Genomic DNA, 20,446 nt, shown 5'->3' with positions numbered 1-20,446 from the left:
GGAGGGCTCCTTAGCTACAGCTGCCCAGAGTCTCCTCATCAACACCATCTCCAGAGCCCCGCACAAATGTCTCTGTCCTCCCTTCTTATAGGGCTTCAGACATCATCAAACATCATCTGAATCACCAGAGCTCAGGCTCTGGTGATTGGTTCTTGAGTTGGCCCCTCCCCTTAGGACTCTGGGAGGTTCACATCCACATGGATTACGTTAATACCTAATGGGGTTTGGGACTGGGGCTTAGCACCTAGTAAAGCTCACTGAGATAAATTTAGTCACTCAAATAAAACAAAGGCCATTCTGGTTACAATGAGCCAGTGACTCCTTCCTGTTACTCACATATGACAGCCTATCCCTTGATTCCATGCATATTCACTGGCAGTCCAACATGCCTAGAGCTCTCTACCTCCTCACCTCTGCTGCCTGCCTACAATAGCTTCTTTTGAGTCTCAAACTAATATTCCACCTTCTGGAAGAAAGCTTTTATGGTCATCCTTAATGTTAGTTCCTTTCCTCTGGGATTATATTCAATATTTCTTGTATATATTTTGTTTGTATATAATTGGCTGCATCTTATCTTTTCCATTAGATGGTAAGCTCCTTGTGGGCAAACCCTATCTTTTACCTTTCTTCATATTCCCCAGAACGTAGCATTGTGCCTGGCACACAGTAGGCACTTAATAAGTGTTTTTTTTACTTGGCAGCATTTTGTGCCAAGGTTTTTTTGTAGGTGAGTTTTTCCTCTATTGCTTCTCATTATTTCATGAGAGGATGATCTTCTAAAATCCCCCTCCACAAGATATTTTTGGTGTTCTTATATTCTAAAGCAGTATTGTCCCTGGTCCACTTGACAAGATTACATTTTTGCTAGTTGAGGTGGTTTCTAGGTTATTTTGGAATCTTCATAATGGTGATTGATTTTTATGAGTGAAACTTTTGTTTAAAAATGGTACTATAATCCATGTGGGTGTCTGTTCTTTTATCCCTTCCCCATGCCCAAGATATATATATGTACATATATATGTGTGTGTATCTATATCTATCTATCTATCTATATCTATCTATCTATATAAACAAGTTTGGAGTTCTGATTCAAAGTGCCAAATTCACATTGCTATTCATTTAATTTTGTATTGATTTTTATCTTTGCTCTAAAGTCAATAGTATGATTACACACATAGAGTTGATTTGGAAAAGACTCTCACATTGTTTAGTAGTCATTCCTTTTCTGTTAAGATATTGTCAATTGCCTTTTTATGTTGTTCTTAGCTATTTGCCATATCTAACTCCTCCTAAATTTCTTCTTGAAGAAAGAATTAATGCCACATAGATGTGGCTGGTAGCTTGTAATTCTTTGGCATCCTTCATTTCTTAATTCTGAAACCTATTTTCAAAGATTGGAGAGGCAGCCCAGCCTGGTTTAGAGGATAGAGAGCTGGCCACAGAGCTAGAAGATTTTCATTGGAGTCCTGTCTCTGATAAGTTCATTGTGTGACCCTCCACAAATTACTTTACCTCCCAGTTCTCTAGGCAACTCTCTAAGACTAAATTGTAGAGAAGGTGCTGACCTACACTGGTAGATAAAGTTCCTCCCTGGAATGTCCCTACAGGAAAGAAATTGCAGGTATAGTCTGTTTTTTAATTTTTTTTTCTCATCCTCCCCATGCCCACCATTAAAACTTCTGAGTATTAAAGTATACATTGATTTAATTCAGAGGAATTTAATGCATTATTCCTAATTGTTCTCCAGATTCTTATCCTCTATAATAGGTATTGGCATTTGGCTATAATTATCTTCATGGGAGAAGCTTGGTGGGACAGTGGATAGAGCACTGGGCCAGGAGTCAGGAGGACTCATGACCCTGAGTTCAAATCTGCCCTCAGACACTTACTAGCTGTGTGACCCTGGGCAAGTCACTTAATCCTGTTTACTTCAGTTTTCTCATCTGTAAAATGAATTGGAGAAGGAAATGGCAAAGTGCTCCAGGATCATTGCCAAGAAAACCCTAAATGGGGTCATGAAGAGTTGGTACAACTGAAAAGCAACTGAATAACAACATTTCTCTTCATCATGAGAATTTTAGTCTAAGATGACTGTGTGTTCCATGGAATATTGTTCTTGCCTTTGCATTTGCAGTAAAGCCAGTTTATTTTTCTCTTCACTCTAGACCTAAGAATCATTTTTCCATCAAGTATTGCTTAATAATAATAATAATAATGATAATAAATGGACATTTATATGGTGTTCTTTGTGCCCAGCACCACATTAATCACTTTACAAATATCATCTCATTTGATCCTCTCAACAGCTCTGGGAGGTATTTGCTAGTATCATCATCCCCATTTTACAGATGCAGAAACTGAGGCAAAGTGAGGCAAAGCGGCTTGCCCAGGGCCAGACTGATAGTAGGCACCTAAGGCCATATTTAAGAACCAGTCTTTCCAACTCTAAACCCAGGACTCTATCCATTATGCCACATGTCATTTATAATCAGGATATCAAGACTGATATTTCTTATTTTCTCCTGTATCACGGTTGATCACTGAACAACATCTCATATTTAGAATACTAATACTGTTACGTGAACATTTCCAGACAGATTAAAACATGTGATCCTAAGTACCTTTTTCACTATTTTACATCTCTGACACTTAGAAGCAGAGGGTACTACACAGAAGAGTATCATTTTGTAATTTGTTGTTGCTGTTTCATGAGTTTCCATGGGAAGATCATTTATCATTTGGTGGACAGGTTATGAGTCTTGGGTCTCTTCATTCTTAACTATGATGCCTCAGAAGGTGGGCATAAAGTCTGTCACCGAGGATGCACTTGAAGAAAGAATGAGCCTAACAGGCCTCGGTCGCCTTGAAGAATCCAAGGTCACCTCAAACCACAATGAAACAGTGAAATACGACTTTTGTGGAGAGGGATCAATAATTTTTATTCAGTAACGAAGAGATTCAGGGATAGTGATCAACAAGGAGAGTTAATTGTTTATGCATTTGGGGATCATATATTTAGAGTTGAGTGTGGCCCTCTACATTAACTACATCAACATCTTGATTTTATATATGAGCCACCTGAAGCATGGGGAAAGGAAGTAATTAGTTTTACATCATACAGGTAGTAAGAAGGAGAGCTTGGATTTGGGTTTTAATCTTCTGCTGGTAAACACATTGGAGAGCATTCATTATTGTGTAACAAATCCATTATGTTATAATCACTTGACTCAACTTGTGATTCAATAAAAGTAGAAGATACTACACTAAAGAGAAGACTAGTAAACTTCTAGAAAAGGAAGCAGTGATCACAAAGCTTCATCATGGCTTTATCTAGTAAAGGACTTTCCAGACTAATGTCATTTCCTCATTTTATAAGATTTCTAGACTGGTAGATAAAGGCAAGGGTATAGATATGACTTACCTAAATATTGGGGTGAGAGGGAACATGATTAAGTCTCTTGGAGCAGCTAGCTGGTACAGTAGATATAGTATTGGGTCTAGAGTTAGGAGAACCTGAAAACCTGAGTTCAAATGTAACCTCACTTACTAATTGTGTGACCCTGCGCAGGTCACTTAACCATGTTTGCCTCAGTTCCTCATCTGTAAAATGAGCTGGAGAAGGAAATGGCAAACCACTCCACTATCTTTGGCAAGAAAACCCCAAAAGAGGCTGTGAAGAGTCAGATACAACTGAAAATAACTAAACAACATTTCCCATGCTATTTTTATGGAAAAGATGGAGAATTATGGGCTGGATGGAAACATAATTAGTATGATTCAGAGCTGGTTGAATGAGAGGGCTCAAGATCATCAAGATGAAAGGTCTGAGACTCGTCAGTTAAACTCAACCTGGTTTTGGCCTATTTGCTGTAATGGTTTACCCAGGGTGTGGCTGCTGGGCATGCAATAGCATCTTGGAGACAAAGGTGAGAGTTAGGTGGGACAGGTGGACACCAAAGGCGGAAAGCAGTCCCAAAAGCAGCCCTCACAGAGGTACTAGTCTTCCCTGAACACACCCTACACTTCAGAATCAGGTGACAAAATATTTAGGATGGAATGAACCACAAGTGCTATCTAGTCTAAATCCCTCATTCTGACACAGGGTGACACTGACACCCATAGAAGTTAAACAATTTGTTCGAGGTCACCCAGGTTGCAAGTGGTGGAGATAAAATTTAAGTTCAGATCTTCTGACTGAAATCCAGTTCTGCTTCCCATATCAAACACTGTCTCCCTAACTAATGGGTCAATATCAGTTTAGATGCATGTCTTCAGTGGAGTTTCCCCATGAATGTGTACTCCTACCTGTGTTAACATTTTTTTTAATCAATGATGTGGATAAAGGTATACATAGGATGATTATCAAATCTGCAGAGTATATGAAGTAGTAAGGGATCACTTACACAAAGAATGACAGAGTCAACACCCCAAAATAATCTTCATGGGGTAAAACACTGGGTTACATCCATTAAGATAAAATATGTATGTATATATGTATGTGTGTGTATAATATTATTTATTAACATGCAATACTTAATCATCCATAATAATATATAAGGGTAAAAGTGTAAAACATCAGGCCAAATCCATGAAGATGAAATATATATTATATGTAACAGTATAATATATAAAATATTATATATTATATTACATGGCACATTGTTTATAACAAAATATAAAATTATAAACAATTAATATAATGCATGACATAATGTATAGTGCCATATATTATATAAATATATTTTACATTTGTGATAAAAGAGCAAACATCATAAAATACTTAATGGATTAGGTTTGGCTAGACAGCAGTTTGATTATACAGATATGGAAGTTTTAGGGTACTACAAGTTCAACATAAGCTCAGTATTTTAAGATTTACAAAAAAAAAGCAGATGAGAAATTGATCTGTACTAAAAAGCCTACTATCTAGAAATCAGGAAGCAATGGTCCTAGTAGACTCTGCCTAGTCAGACCACACTTAGCCTCCTGTGTTCATTTCAGGATGGAAATAAATAAAGAATATCTAGAGAAAAGAAATCAGATGAGTCAGACATCAAGAGGCAATGGTAGTGGTAATGTTTAGACTTACAAAGGCAAGACTTAGCAGGGAGGGACATGATGGCTCTCATGAAGCATCTGAAGGGCTCTCAGATACAAGGGGAACTAGACATATTATGCCAGAGAAAGCGGAACTGGGAGCAATGAGAGGAAGTTGGAATGGCATCAATTCTGAACCCTTAGAGCTTCTCCAAGTGGAATGGACGACTTTGGGAGGGAGGAAGTTCTCCCTCTTTAGAGGTCTTTAAGGAAAGACCAGTTGGATATGTTATAGATCCCCGATCATTTATTTGATTTTTGTTCATTTGTTTTAACCAGTTTCTGAAAACCCTTCCAAATCTGTCTCACTATGATTCTAAGCTTTTCCGTCTATTTGTCTACCTGTGCCTTGGGCAAGGACTACACACAGACAATAAGCTGGTTTCCAAATCACAGAAAGACATCAAATAGGAAACTGCATTTAGGAAATTTCAAAGATTCCAAGCTTCTTGCTACTGCAAAAACCAATCTATAGCATCTATTTTTTTTTCTGTATAATATTTTATGGTTACAAATTACACTATCTCAGAGTGAACAAAATTACAAGTAACAATAAAAAAATTTATGTAGGATGGGTTTGCAAAGGACCTTTATAATGAAAAAACTGTGAGAGAGGCAGCAAAAAGTGCTATTTTTCTCATGTTCATAGATGGGGAAGCTGAGGATCCAAGAGGTTAAGTGATTTACTCATGCTCACAGAGCCACTTAGTTACTGATGGCTAGGATTGAATACAGGTCTCCTGATTCCAAGGCCAGCTTTTTAATCCATTATGTCCTGCTGAATTTAAGCCAAAGGCAGTGCAAAGATCTTTGGAGGGTGACAAGCAAGATGCAGCATGTAACTAGCAAGGTCTTTTGTTTGGAATGACTGCATAGATCAGATATCAAGAGGTCATGTGTGAGTAGAAAAGGAAGGAACCTGGGTGTGTATCAAGAATGATTCTCAAAAACCCAGAAGCGTATTGTAGTAACTTAAGATATTTTAAGAACCAGAGGAAATCCTCAAGTATTTAGGAAGATCCTCTACAGTAGAGATATGGAAAGACATGGGCAGGAATCCCACAAACTGAGAAGCTGTGGAAAGGTGTCACCTACCCTAGAGGAAGGTGTATTTCCACCTGAACATCAGATACATCAAACTACCAAATGATCAATCGAGATAAGGAAGATATGACAGGGACATTACTAACATGTTAGCTGCTTAGATGCTCAAAATAACACATTTTAACATAAAATAGCATGAAAACATTTATTAAGCACCTACTATGTGCCAGGCACTGTGCTAAGCACTATCAAAGCAATAGCTCTCACAGATGGCCATCCAGGGCTTAACCTTCCATGCACTGCATTCTAGAATTTCCAAAAGCTTGACATAGTATGGGAAGGAGCCCCACTTCAGGCTTCTTTCTTTCCTCCCAAGGTAATTTTTTTTCTTTCAAATCAAAAAAGTCCTTTCTTATCTCAGAGAGACTGAAGCTACATCATTCTTAGACACCACACAATGGTAAGGCACTTTCTCATTTAGAATCTCTTCTTTTTCTGAGCATGTATCCATCGGCTTTACAAAGAGCGAGGCTTTTTCGGTTTATTCTTTCTTTTCCCAGAAACTTTCTAATAACAGCTTATGATATTAGAACCCACATCATAGTTGTCCAAAGTCAAACTGTCTTTCATTATGCTACAGTGCTACTTCCAATGAATCAGGCTATTTTTCTACCCCCTCCCCCCAATTTAATTCACTTTCCCAGAGATAATGATCTCGAGGCTCCAGCAGCAACTTGTCTAGGTATTTATCTGAGTGAGCCCATCACACTGAGCAGGTATTTTATATTAGGAATATTTAGTGGGAGTTCTGAGTTGTTCCAGCTGACTGCAAAGGGCATAAGTTAATATGCTGAAAAGCGAGGTGTTGAAAAACTCTGCATTTACTCCCATCTCCTTGCCTAAGGGCTCCTAGTTTTCATGTTGTACCTTTTATTTTAATGAATGGGTTATTCATTCAGGCCATGATCCTAGTCAGGTATGGGTTCTATGAAAATTGAATTTGTGGTGCCTGGCTAAATATAAAGCAGGCAAAGCCAGCAACTAGAGGTCTCAGTGTGATGATTGTCTTTCATCTAAATTTCTGCCCATAGTGACATGGCTTATATCTTGAGGGAGAAATTTGTATGCTATCAAATATCTTTGATGATATCTCTAAGGATCTGACAAAACAGATCCCTGGTGCTGCCTGAGAATATGTGCTTGAAGACTGTAACTATTTGGGGTCAACCATGTTTTAATTAGTCTGTTAATTATCTCAGAGAAGTGTCAGGATTGTAAAATTAAACTTGCTGAGGTGTGTTTTATTTTAGTATCTTACTTGACATTGTACCTAGGCCTAGAAATAGTGCCTATCTAAGTTCTCTGAGTTTTATGATGATTCCTTCCATAAAAAGAGAGCTGGATTTGGATTCAGATGACCTAGGTTAAAATCTTCCCTAAATGTGCCCTTGAGAGATTCATTGAACTTCTCTGTTATTCCTTTTGCCTCATCTCTATGCACTGAACTATATGAAAACCCCTACTAACTCTAAGTCTAGTATCTTGCACTCCCACCAAAATATACATTTTCTAGTGGGTTTGTCGCGCTATTTTCTTTTTTTTTTCCTTTATAGTTATTCCGAACATTTTGTAGACACTTTAGTGGCAATGTAGAAATAACCTCACACAAAGATGTCGGGTTGTACTTTCTTCTGCTGCTTCAGTACCCCCAATGTATCTAGATTATCTCATACAGTATTTTAAACGAGTCATTGTTGGTAATAGGCTGCAGCTTTCTTACCCCTTCCAGCACACACAACCCACCAAGTGTCTTTCGTTCCATTACTTTTGAGTTGAAAAGCAGTGGGGTAATGATGGCTAGAGATCTGGAAATGGAATCAGGAGGCATGGTCACAGATTCTATTTCAATCACTAGCTAACTTTATGTAGGATCATGGGCAAATCATTTAATTTCTGCCTGCCTCTGTTTCTTTATCTGTGAAATGGGAATAACATACTTTCATTATCAGCAACAGAGAACAGTTGGGAGGGCAGGTCTAAACATTTTACAGGATAAAAGTATAACTGGTCTGTAATCTGTATGGTTGGAAGATTCACAGATCCATTCCAATTTTGAGGAAAACATTTCAGAACATGGTCATCTTGGTAATCAGAAGGATAGGACCCTCCAAATAAGGAAGTAATGAGGAAACACTGTTTACCTACAACTCAGTATCTTAGAAAGTTGTCTAGCGCACTGAGGTTCTTATTTGCCTAGGCTCATGGAGCCAGTATGTCAGAGGCTTAACTTGTACCTAGATCTTCTGAGTTCAGAGGATAGGTCTCTATATTTCACACTGCCTCAGTCAGAAATCATCGCCCTGTATTGTCCTAATCAGATAGCTAGTCCTTCTGTCTTATGAAAAGAAAGTTCGGTATGAACTCTGGTGCAAAGTTGGTGCAAAAAAAAAAAATTGGTAGAGGTGGCGCAGCAGATGGAGGGCTAGACCTGGACTCATGAAGATCTGAGTTCAAATCTAGACCTGGATGCCGTGGGACCTGCAGCAAATCATGTTTTCCTCATCTGTAGAAAAGGGACAATAGTAGCACCCACTTCCCAGAGTTTAGTAAGGATAAAATGAGATACGTCGCAAAAAGCACCATAGAAATACTGTTACTAGTGTTATTTACAAGTATACATAAGCGATTCCAAAGAACCAGGGGTAAGAATTTACTGACTTTTCTCCTTTCATGCCAAAGAATATACTATGAAAAGAAGGTCTCCCCTCCCTTTCCTGGGATGTGGAATCCCTTTGTACTAAATCCATATACTAGATTCAGAGTGAATGCTTTCTTTGTTCAGTATTTACTAAATACCAAAGTCTAATACTAAATACTGGTGACTAAAGGGAACCTGGTTTCACATGGATACATTGCCTGATTGACATTAGCACCAGACCTCTTTGTTCCACAAACCCAAAGTTAAAAAGGGTTTAAAAAAATATCACAGCTACAAAGTGACACATGCTTGATATGGCTTTTGTCAAGAAAAGGGGAGTAATTTTCCCCCTTTGATTTTTTAATCTTGCAAAAAAGTATCCCTGACCGGGCTAGCCTGAGCCTACAGAAGCTCCGCATGGAACTCTCAAGCTAGAAAGGCTTTGAAAACAAACTGTTGGTGGAGAGGACCTGTCTATCATCTGAGCACCAAATCTAGCTAAATATGGTGTGGCTTGTGGCCAGGATGCATAGTGAGCTTTTCAGCTACATCAGCATTTAATAGACATAACACAGCAACGTTAGAATCCTCACTAGCAAAGAAAACACCCATACCAATTCATGAACTATTGAAATAATAGCAATGAAATCTTTGGATCGGGGTGGACTTTTACCTTCAGGACCCTAACCCTCCTTCCTACTAATGCTGTACCTGCAGCCTGTTACCTCCTGTCATTCATCTTAGAGAGATCTTGAGATGTATAGGAGCTAAAAAGCACAGAAATCACCATTATTCAGATCTGAGGATTATAGGATCCTGGTATCACAGATTAAGGGCTTGAAGAGCTCTCAAGGATCTTCTTCCCCAATCCCTTTGTCTTACAAATAAGGAAAGCGAGGCCAAGAGAGGTCACATGACTAAGGTCATATAGGTAGTAAAGTGGGCCAGGTAGGATTTGAAGCTAATTCTTCTGATTCGAAAGCCAGAAGTCTTTCCACTGAACTAAGCAATTAAACACATACACACATACACACACATGTGAAAAAAAAAAAACACAACCCAGCCACATTTTTAGGAGAACCCTAGAAATTAGCACCCAAATTCCTTATTTGCTTCCTTTCTGTACAATTAACCTGATTAGAGACAAAATGTCAAGATTAAAGATGAAGAATTCAGTCCATTAGATTCACAGGAACATTAGAAATGGTGTAAGTGGATAAAGCCAACAATTTATCTCATCCACTCAGACAATATCAAGTGTTTTCAAAGCACCTGCCTGCCTCAAAAATAAGCAAGCAAATAAATGAATGAAGGCATGCAGTGATAAGTAAGGAGCTTTTTAAAGCCTTTAAAATTTTTCAAACATATTCGTGTGGTCACTGCTTCTCCTACAATCTCAGAATTTTAGAAGTGAGGTCATTGAATGTAACTGCCTCATTTGACAGAGCAGAGCAAGGCTACTTTCCATGTCATATGTGTGCATGTCTAGTCCTCCCCAAAAGGCTTTTCTTTCCTCAAGCACAGATGCCATTTCTCCTGGCAAATAAGATTACATTGGGCAAGATATGTAAAACCTTTTCATACTTCACAGTGTTACAGAAATACTAGCTGTGATTCTTACCATTATTAACATCATCATGTAGATTTCCTATCGATATTCTCATTTCCTACTTTAAATAACCATTCAGTAATTAATATTCAATGAATGAAGGAAGTCAAACTCATGATAAGATTGTACTTCAATACTTATAATTTCTTTTAATATCTGATCATGGTCATGCCTTCTAAGAAATTTTATCGACCTTCTCTTGCCCTATTGACTTTTCATTCTGCTCTCCATCTTGGAAGTGATGAGGTCTGAGGGCTCTACTCCTCATTGTGTAGATCAGTATGTCTTTCATTTGTTCCACTAGTCACAAATTGTAAGGGTTGTCCCCAGTCGAACTGTTCTGGAATTTGTTGAACATATCCACATTTGCCTTTTTTATACCTTTCCTGACATAGGATCATAGATTTAGAGCTAGAAGGCACCATCAAGTTCATTTTTCAGTTAAGGAAAATGAGACATAAGAGAGTTCAAGTGACTTAACTAGTCACTTTGTATCTGAGGTAGGATTTGAACCGAGGTCACCCACACTCCATGCCAACAGTCTCATTCATCATACCCTGCAACTTGAAGCCATACATATCTTCTCAGACTGAAAAAAGTGCTTGTTTGGTATCTCAAATGTAAGTATCACAGTGGATGGCAAACTTCATTGGTTTGTTTGTTTTTTTCATGTAGCTCAACCACTGCCCTCTCGTCTGTTAGAAACCCATTCATCTTCGACATCTAGTCTTAGAAGACTCAAGTGACCCGAACATCTTGACCATACAAAGTTATGAGAGAATTGTAACTCTCGGTCAGGCTTTCTAGTATTACAGCTAGACTGTCTGTGAAGTAGTAGTCCTGTTTCTAAAACCTTCCCTGTTTTCAGTTAATAATAATAGCTGACACATGGATATTTAAGGTTTATCCTATATACACATTATGTCAATGGGAGAGAATTTGGAAAGGACAGTAAGTATACTGATCATGCCATGAAAAGGGATGCTACTGTTGGAGAGGAACACTAAAGAGCAGAATTAATCAACATTCTGGTGAGAGAGGCAGCTCTTGCGGTAATAGGGGGTGAAGGCAGTGTAACAGCTTCCTGAGGAAGGGCTTATAAGAAGTTAAAAATCTTTTGTCCTTTTTCCTTCCTACAGATTTATAATCTGTATTGACAAGACACGTACAAAGTCTTTCTCTTAAGGAATTAAAAGCTGCTTCACTTGATCTTACCACATTCTTGTGAGCCATTAATGATGTGGATTATTTCTAGTACAGTAAGGGGGAAAATGAATATAGGAGTCATTAAGTGTCTTGACTTGCTTGAGTACATTAGAAGTCACTGATGACATCCTTGGGTTTTACTCAAAGATTCTGACATCTAATTCCATTTCCTTTCCCTAAAGCTACATTGACTCCACGGACAAATTACAACATGCTATCAACTTCACGTGGATGCCATCTCATTACACAATGATAATTCATACTCAATCAGCACAACATTACTTCTTTTACAGTGACATGATTCCTAAGCACACTGTTTCTGACAATCCAGTACTACCATATCACTAACACATTTCAGAATTCCATTGATCCTTTCTTAATCTTGACTAAAGTTGGTCAAAGGAAACTAAAAAATCCAAACCACCAAATGGAGAGAGAATTTCAAGGACAGTCCTCATGTGACAGAGTCATTCTGGGGCTGAAACTTTTTATTCAAATCACATATACATAAACCAACCACCAATTAGAAGATAACATCCAGGAACACTAACCTGAGGGAATTTTTTTCCCAGGTATTACTTACTTTCTCCTTTCCATTTCAAATCGACTGAGTAACTTCCGAAGACCACCATTCTTAAATCCCTGAAAGTGTGCAGCTGGAGCGCCTACTGTGATGACATCATATAATGTATCTGGAATAGAAATGGTCAAGAGTTGGAATTGGCTCTTATGTACATCAGGGCATGTTGCCTGCACAGTGACAACTACACCATAGGAAGTCTGAGAAATTATGCTGTTTAATTTACCAGGAATGACTACGAACCTCTGTCTCAAGGGGCCAAAAGGAGCTAATCAATCTTTCCACACAGCCACCTGTCCACCTAAACAACTTATAATATTTCCCTGATTTATAGCTGCATCTTAATTACATGCTGCTGTGCAGAACAATATGCTCCCCTTTACTTCTACCTTCTTGCTGAGACACCACGTAAATTGGTCTTTTGTGTATTTCCTTTTATTGAGTCTTATGTCGCCTAATTTGCAATCACATTGAAATTCAATGATAATGAACCATCTTTCAAAAAAAAGTTTTAAGAAAAAAGTGCTGAAAATTAATGCATCTGGACCCACACAGAAGGGTGTTATCACTCCTATATAGTAGTTGTATGGCTCTATGCCCTGAAATTCTTGTATTATCTAGAACATCTGAATGTCTTTTCAACATTTCCTTATCCGACTTAAAGAATGAACCCCAAATGGTTCTGGATCTTTTCCCAATAAGAGTCATTGCTTTAAGAATAGGAAATAGGGGAGGGGAACCATCAATACCCAATACATTCAGATTGATATTCAATCTCCGATCTGGAAAGTGATTCATTTTTACATACATTTAGTCTATGGCTCCCAAACCTGTCATCTATTTTTCATTGTGATAAAAAATAGCCCCTGAAGGAAGGAGGTTACACAAATGGCCTGCTGTAAATAAACAAGCCACTTGAGGAGGCTGATTTCAGGGAAGATCTATTATCAATGGATTTTAATGTTGATACATGGATTGCACTTTTAGATCTCATTTACTGAGAAAACAGAAATCATTTTGTTGGTCTCTGGTGTATACCAGAATACCTGCATATCCCTTCAATGCTGAGGCATCTGAAAACTTTCTGAACAATAAATGACTTTATGCAAAGAGGTTTTGGTAGCTCAGAGAGCAAAATTCCAGGAGGTGTAGTATTATCAGTCTTTCCATCATGCATTTATGGAAGACATCAGTCTAGAAAAGTTCGCTCAATTAAAAGTTCCAGAGATAAAAGACTGTGAGAAACAAAAGAAGGAATTCTGTTTCTACAGGATTAGTGATAACAAGATGTAAGTCAGAGGTGACTGGTTCTAATCTGGGCTGTGACTTAGCAGAACCAGGCTTCTGATCAAGTAAAAGGCTAAAAGCTTGTAAGCATGCTTAACAAGCTGTTTAATATTATACAACACACCCCAAGGGTGGAACAAGCTAATTTAAATGACTGATGAGGGAGGGGGAACATATCAAGGAGAACTTGAAACAGACAGTTCAGAAAGGTGCGTCTAGTCAATGGGAAACCAAGGGGGAAAATTTGAATTGGGAACAGGGCATAAATAGCTTTGCATTTGCCTGAGCAAGTGTGCTCCATTAGGGAGTTACCAATTCACAAGGAATATAAAATAAATGTAAAATGAAAGAAGAGCTTTTCTTGGCTTCATAATGAATATTGTTCTTTCTAGAGTGAGCATGTTTCTCATAGATAAAGATAGAAAGATAAAGATAAAGAAGATAAGGACTGATCATAGACCATAGAATTTTAGGAATTAAAGGAAACTTAAAAATAACATAGTACAATCACCCTCCATCACTTTACTTGTGGAGTCCTGTCCTCATGACCAAGCATCATCCCATTGCTATATTAGGTCTTTGAAGGCAGGGACTCCTTATTTATTTATTTTTGTTTGGTTTTGTTTATTTTCATGTCCTGAATATCTAACACAGTATCTCCTATCTAGCAGATGCCTAATGATTGTTCAATTGGACTACATAGCTAAAGAAACCAAAATCCAGAGGAGTTAAATGACTTCTTAGGAGTTGATTTCCTAATCAATAGCAGAAATGAGAGTAGAACCCAATTCTCCTATAACACATTGTCCCCACTAAAACAAAGGCACGATCCAAAATAATTTTCTCACAACTGTCAACTTTGGGGACTGAAAAGGAAGATGATGCTCTAAAGATAAAGCATTCTCTAAAGATAAAACATTTCCTGTACTCAAATCAATTAAATGCAAAAAATAACTGAGCATGAGACTAGAAGGCAGTATCATGCATTTTGACTTGAAGCCTCATCTCAAGGGTGCAGATGATCCCTTTTTATGTCCCACTGAGTAGCATAGCACTTGAACCTCTGATTTCTGGGGGCCCAACATTCAACCAATCTGCTGCAATTTGCACTGACACGCCACCTCCTGTCGAGCACAACTCAATATCTCCTGAGTCACTTGCTTCTAGGTATGGCTGTAGCCAAAGGAGCCAATGGTGATTGGTATTGATCTCAGAGACCAAACCTACTGTTTGGTTACACATCAATCCAGGTTAGATCTGCAATAACTCCACTGATATTAGCCTGCTCTACTGCGCTTGAATGTCAATAATCTAAAATTGAGTAGATACGTTCACAGTAACCAAGATGTGAAAAGGTCCAAAAATGGTTGAGAATAATTTTGTGTACACCCTGTCTTTAATACACATTGTAAATGATAAAGGAAATTATTGTTGCAATATTATCTTAATTATCCTATTACTGTTTAGGTACTATGGCTTTCCTTCTTATTTTCACTTTATTCTGTCATGATTTCTTTTGACCTCCTCTTCTCGCCTTCCCTTATTCTCTCTATTCTTCTGTTTCAATTTTCAATGATTCTCTTATAACCATAGTCCCTAGTCTTTTTTAAGTAAAATTTTCTATATTTTTTTCAATTACAAATAAAAATAATTTTGACCCTTTTTTTTTAATTTTAAATTCCAAATTCTCTCCTACCCTCTCTCCATTCTACCCCTCTTGAAAAGGCAAGAATCTGATATAAATTATATATGTGCAGTCATGCCAAACATGGGCTCCTATTAACCATTTTGAGGGGAAAAAAACATAAAAAACAGAAAGAAAAATTAAGTTTGGGGTTTTTTTTAAGTATGCTTAGATCCACATCTATCAGTTCTTTCTCTGGAGATGGACAGAGTTTTTCGTCACAAGTTCTTTGGAATTGTCTTGTGTCGTTACATTGTTAATATAACCTATTGCTAAGTTATTCACGGTTGATCATTGTACATTGAACATTGTATAATATTTTTTTCACTGTGTGCAATATTCTCCTGCTTCTGCTTACTTCATTTTGTACCAGTTCATATAAGTCTTCCCAGGTTTTTCTGAAATGATCCTGCTTGTCATTTCTTATACATAATAATATTCCATCACAATCCTATGCCATAACTTGTTCAGCCATTCTCCAACTGATATGCATTCCCTCAATTTCCAGTTCTTTGCCACTACACAGAAAGCTGCTATAAATATTTTTGTACACATAGGTTCTCTTCCCCACCCCACGTCTTTTTTTAATCTCCTTGGTACATAGACCTAGTAGTGGTATTGCTATGTCAAACGGTGAGCATGGTTTTATAGCCTTTTGGGCATAGCTCTAAATTGCTCTCCAGAATGCTTGGATCAGATCACAACTCCACCAACAGTGCATTAGCGTCCCAACCTAGTCTTTTTTTTTTAACATTATGCATATTAAGATTCTGATCTTCACTTTGGGGTCTTTCCTAATTTGCATCTTTATCCTCACTTCCTCTGATGTACAATGCATCTGCCCTTATCATTCACCTCCAGAAATAAACTACTTATTCCCTACTTTTCATCTATTTTTCCTACCCTCAACCTCAAAGTTTTAGTATAATTTACTCAACATGTATTTAAGTATCTCAGAGTTAGTGTATATTCTGCTTGTTTCAAGAGGACTTCTCAGTATTGGTACCTTTTGTCCTATAACAATTATGGCTCCAAATTTCTTCCTGACAGGCATATATACACCCCCCCCAAACTTACATGCACATGCACACACACACACACACACACACACACCTAGAGGGCAATGTGCTCACACAGCTGCATATGCACAAAACACTGCAAGCACAAATATTCTAAGGGATTACATTATACATCTTCGTCAATGTGAATATTCACTCTAACCATACAAACTGCAATCCACCCATATACTCCCCATATGTGTCCTCCCCCAAATTTGCCATTGGACTTTTATTTATTATGCTGGGGATCCTTGTCACATTCTCCCGACAGCATGAAGATATTAATGAGGCTGTCCATTGGTTATTCTTTCCCTATTCTATACAACTAGATCATCCTTTTGTGAGGAAGGTATTTCCATTGCTTTAACGGCACTCTTTACTCTGTTTCACTTTTTTCCTTACATATTTATAAAGTCTTGTACCTTGATTATACCTATTTGTTATGTCTTGTACCTTGATTATGACTATCGCATCCTACTGAGTGACTGTCCCTTGAGTGATGCACAGTTTTTACTCTTTGGAGAGTAGTGCCCTATTACTCACAGCCATATAAAATTGCCCTTATCTACACATATGCTTTGCCTGTAATATTGTAGGGCTGAGAATTTTGAGTATGATAGTTTTTGAAGAAAAGAAGTTTTGGATGAGCCAAAGGGCAATGGAGAATGTGTTAAGATGAGCATAAGAAGGCTACAGGCAATCTGAAATGATGCCTTACTGATTAGAGAACTGCAAATTATAACAACTCTGAGGTACTATCTCTCACTTATCATATTAGCTAACATGACCAAAAAGGAAAATTATAAATGCTGGAGGAGATGTAGGGGTAAAATACACGCTCGGTGGAGTTGTGAACTGGTCCAGCCATTCTAGAGAACAATTTACAACTATGCCCATCAAACTGCCCACATCCTTTGACCCAGTAATATCACTACTAGGTCTGGAGCCAAACAAATTAAAGAAAAAATGCTGACATGAGGAGCAAATGAGATAACCCCTGTAAAGTGCTTACTACAGTGCCTGGCCCATAGCAGGTAATCAATAAATGCTCATTTCCTGCTCTCCTTCCAAAACAAAATCCACTATAGTTAATTCCAGAAATATTAAGAATAGTTGGAAACGTGAATATTTCAAAATGAAATACTTTTCTTTCTCCCCATTTTTCACAAAATTGACCTGAACTTTGGGAATCACCAAAAATAACATCAGATGAAAAAGACAATGAATGAAGTACAAATCAAGAGAAACATTTCATCTCTGGGTCCCTACTGGAATTATTTATTCTTTACTGAAGAACTGAAAACATATGGACAGATTTTCAGTTTGGTGCCCAGGGATTTAGCTTTTTGATGGAGTATGAAGAGCCAAAGAGCTTGTGTCTAAATTTAAGCCTTCCTAAGTAGAAACAGTCAGTATTAATGATGTGAATACACTATCCAGAATGTAAGGTAAGATTTAAGATATGTTTTAAATCATAGTTTCATATGTTGCATTAATTGTTCCTTAAGATGACTGCAAAATTCCTTGTGAAACAAAGGTCTAACTTTTTAATACCAACCTCATATAGCTCTAAGTCATGGAATACCACAGAATTTGAAGAATGAACAATGACTATCACTCACAAGACAACAGAAGAGTTTATGATGGGTTTCAGAGGGCTACAACACATAACTAATAAGGACCCTGTCATCAAATAAATCAATCAAATAAAAAACAATACATGCTGGTCTCCTGGAGAGTGTGAGGGGATATGTGACGGATGGCCTATATGCTCCACTGGTATCAATCAGAGAGAAGGAGGAAGGGAATAAAGGAAGGAAGGAAGGAAGGAAGGAAGGAAGGAAGGAAGGAAGGAAGGAAGGAAGGAAAGAAGGAAGGAAGAAGGAAAGAAAGAAAGAAAGAAAAAGAAAGAAAGGAAGGAAGGAAGGAAGGAAGGAAGGAAGGGAGAAAGAAAGAGAGAAAGAAAGAAAGAAAGAGAAAGAAAGAAAGTAAGAAAGAAAGAAAAAAAGAAAGAAAGAAAGAAAGAAGGGAAAGGAGGAAGGGAAGAAGAAAGAAAGGAAGGAAGGAAGGTTCTCCGCATGTTTTTTCCCTACTACATTATACTACTTCTCATCATCTGACAGATCTCATAATATCATTTTGCATTTGCAAAGCAATTCAAGTCTATTCAACAAATATTTGTTAAGTATTTAATATGTCTAGGTAGTGGACAGTTTATAGAGCACTATATTATATGATATTTCATTTCAGCCTGAGAACAACCCTGTCAAGAAGATATTGCAATTATTTTCATCCCCATTTTGTAGGAGGGGACCGAACAGAGGATGAGTAAGAAGCCAAAGTCAGCCTGCTAAGAACATGAATGGATGTCCTCCTATGCTTAGTCCAGTGCTCCAATACTTATGCAATCCTCCCCTTGTAACACTGACCAAGAAAGTATGCTGTTATGGCACCACAAACATCCCTATGATGTAGTATTCTCAGCTGACATCTAATCAAAATACAATTTTAAGGATTTTGGGAAATGGATACATACATACATGTGTGTATGTATGTGTATGTATAGTTTTTTTTTTCTATTTCTCAAAGAACTAGGGTGGGAGCAAATTCTAATGCAAATACTTCATTGCAGTGGATATTCTATGAACAATTGTTATATTCCATTAACTAATGAAAAAGAGTGAAAAATTAACTCAAATTGTCTAGGGGCTTCCTCTGCTAACTGGATGGGATTTCATTTGTCACTAAGAGCCGTGACACCATTAGTTCTGATGTGTGAAAGGAGAGCTCTCCTAGATTTACCTACCAGGACTTTATCCTTAGAGTTGAGCTTTGGTAAATATATGTGCTGTCTTTGGCAGGACTGTTCCTCCAAATGCAGGGAAGGGGTGCAATTCATCACATGGAGAAAGACAAAGTGATTTACTGATAGTTTAAAAGGCAAATCTTAAACTACCTTCATATAACTCACCAAGGAAATGCTAAGACTATACCAATGTCACCTTGTATAATAGACTCTTTAATTTGGCTAAATGTTAGGATTAGTAGATGTCAAAAAGAAAATTAGGTGAAAATTCAATATAGCTTTGAGTTAGAAAAATTGTAAGAATGATATAAATGGCTAGACAATGAGTTGCAAAGTGAGAATTTCAGTAAACTACTTGGTAAAATATAGATCCTCCTTCACGACCATACTCCATGACCCTAACCCCAACCCTCCACTTACTACCACATACAATCACTTTATGACTTTAGGCTCATAAATTTAGCACGGAACATATTGGGATTCATGTTTATTTTTAAACTGGTATTCCTTGTATTTCTGCCCCCCCCCAATCAAGAGTATCCTTTTGCTAAGTGATATCATTCAAGATATCCAAATTAAAATAATGGGGTTTTTCTTCTATGCATATATCAATATAGTGCCTTTTCAAAAAGCTAAGCATATTATTAAATGTTTTATTAAATATTATGTAGATCTTACATATTGATAAACTTCTAAAGAAAATAAAGTCTAATGTATAATTCAGTACCTTTCTCACTAATCCTTAACGGTTTAAGCTTCCTAGAATTTCACTTTTTTTTCCCTTTATGACTTCAAAGAAAGAAACACATTCTCCCTTCATCTTTTTTGCTTTGCTTTCAGGATGCTTAGGTTTTTCAATCTTCTCAGTTCCTCTGCTTTACCTACCATCAAAGACCTTCACATCTTCTTTATCTGTTCCATAGGTGAGGAAATGAGAGATGTTGCTCACAGCTTCCAAACTAATTAGAGGTACATTATTGCATGAATTCAATAAATCATAATTGACAAATCAAAGCAATTTATTGCTCTTTTGAGATGATACTTATAATTTCTTTTGTAAGATTTTAGATTCACCTTTGTAATTTCTCAGCTCTCAGTTTTTATCCCATAAAACAGAAAGATAAAAAATAAATTAAGATTCACAGTTTCATGGATTATCTCTAATAGCTGAGTAAAATATTTTCCCCAAATAGGTAACAGACTTTTCCACTCTGCTTATAAAGAAGAATGAAATGCCCCCTTTCCTTTCCTCTAGTTTTCCTGCTATAAAAAGTACAAATTCAGAGAAGAAATTTTACAGAGAAGAAATTTGACGTCCAGATTGGACATAAATGGTTTGCCCAAGGTCACACAGTAAGTACTAAAGTAAATAAGAGA

At 37.3% G+C, this 20,446-nt stretch overlaps 1 protein-coding gene across 3 annotated transcripts in view; it reads right to left on the bottom strand.

The window, feature by feature from the left end:
* INPP4B (inositol polyphosphate-4-phosphatase type II B) overlaps positions 1-20,446 on the bottom strand; it is a 471,298-nt gene that overhangs the window by 195,469 nt on the left and 255,383 nt on the right. For all 3 annotated transcript variants that reach the window (XM_036763284.1, XM_036763286.1, XM_036763285.1), the window contains exon 12: positions 12,238-12,346. In XM_036763284.1, coding sequence (XP_036619179.1) covers positions 12,238-12,346 — 109 coding nt within the window. The remainder of the gene's footprint in view (positions 1-12,237; positions 12,347-20,446) is intronic.

This window comes from Trichosurus vulpecula, chromosome 6 (genome assembly GCF_011100635.1).
Source record: "Trichosurus vulpecula isolate mTriVul1 chromosome 6, mTriVul1.pri, whole genome shotgun sequence".
Taxonomy (NCBI): domain Eukaryota; kingdom Metazoa; phylum Chordata; class Mammalia; order Diprotodontia; family Phalangeridae; genus Trichosurus; species Trichosurus vulpecula.
This window is presented reverse-complemented; position numbering and strand designations above follow the sequence as displayed.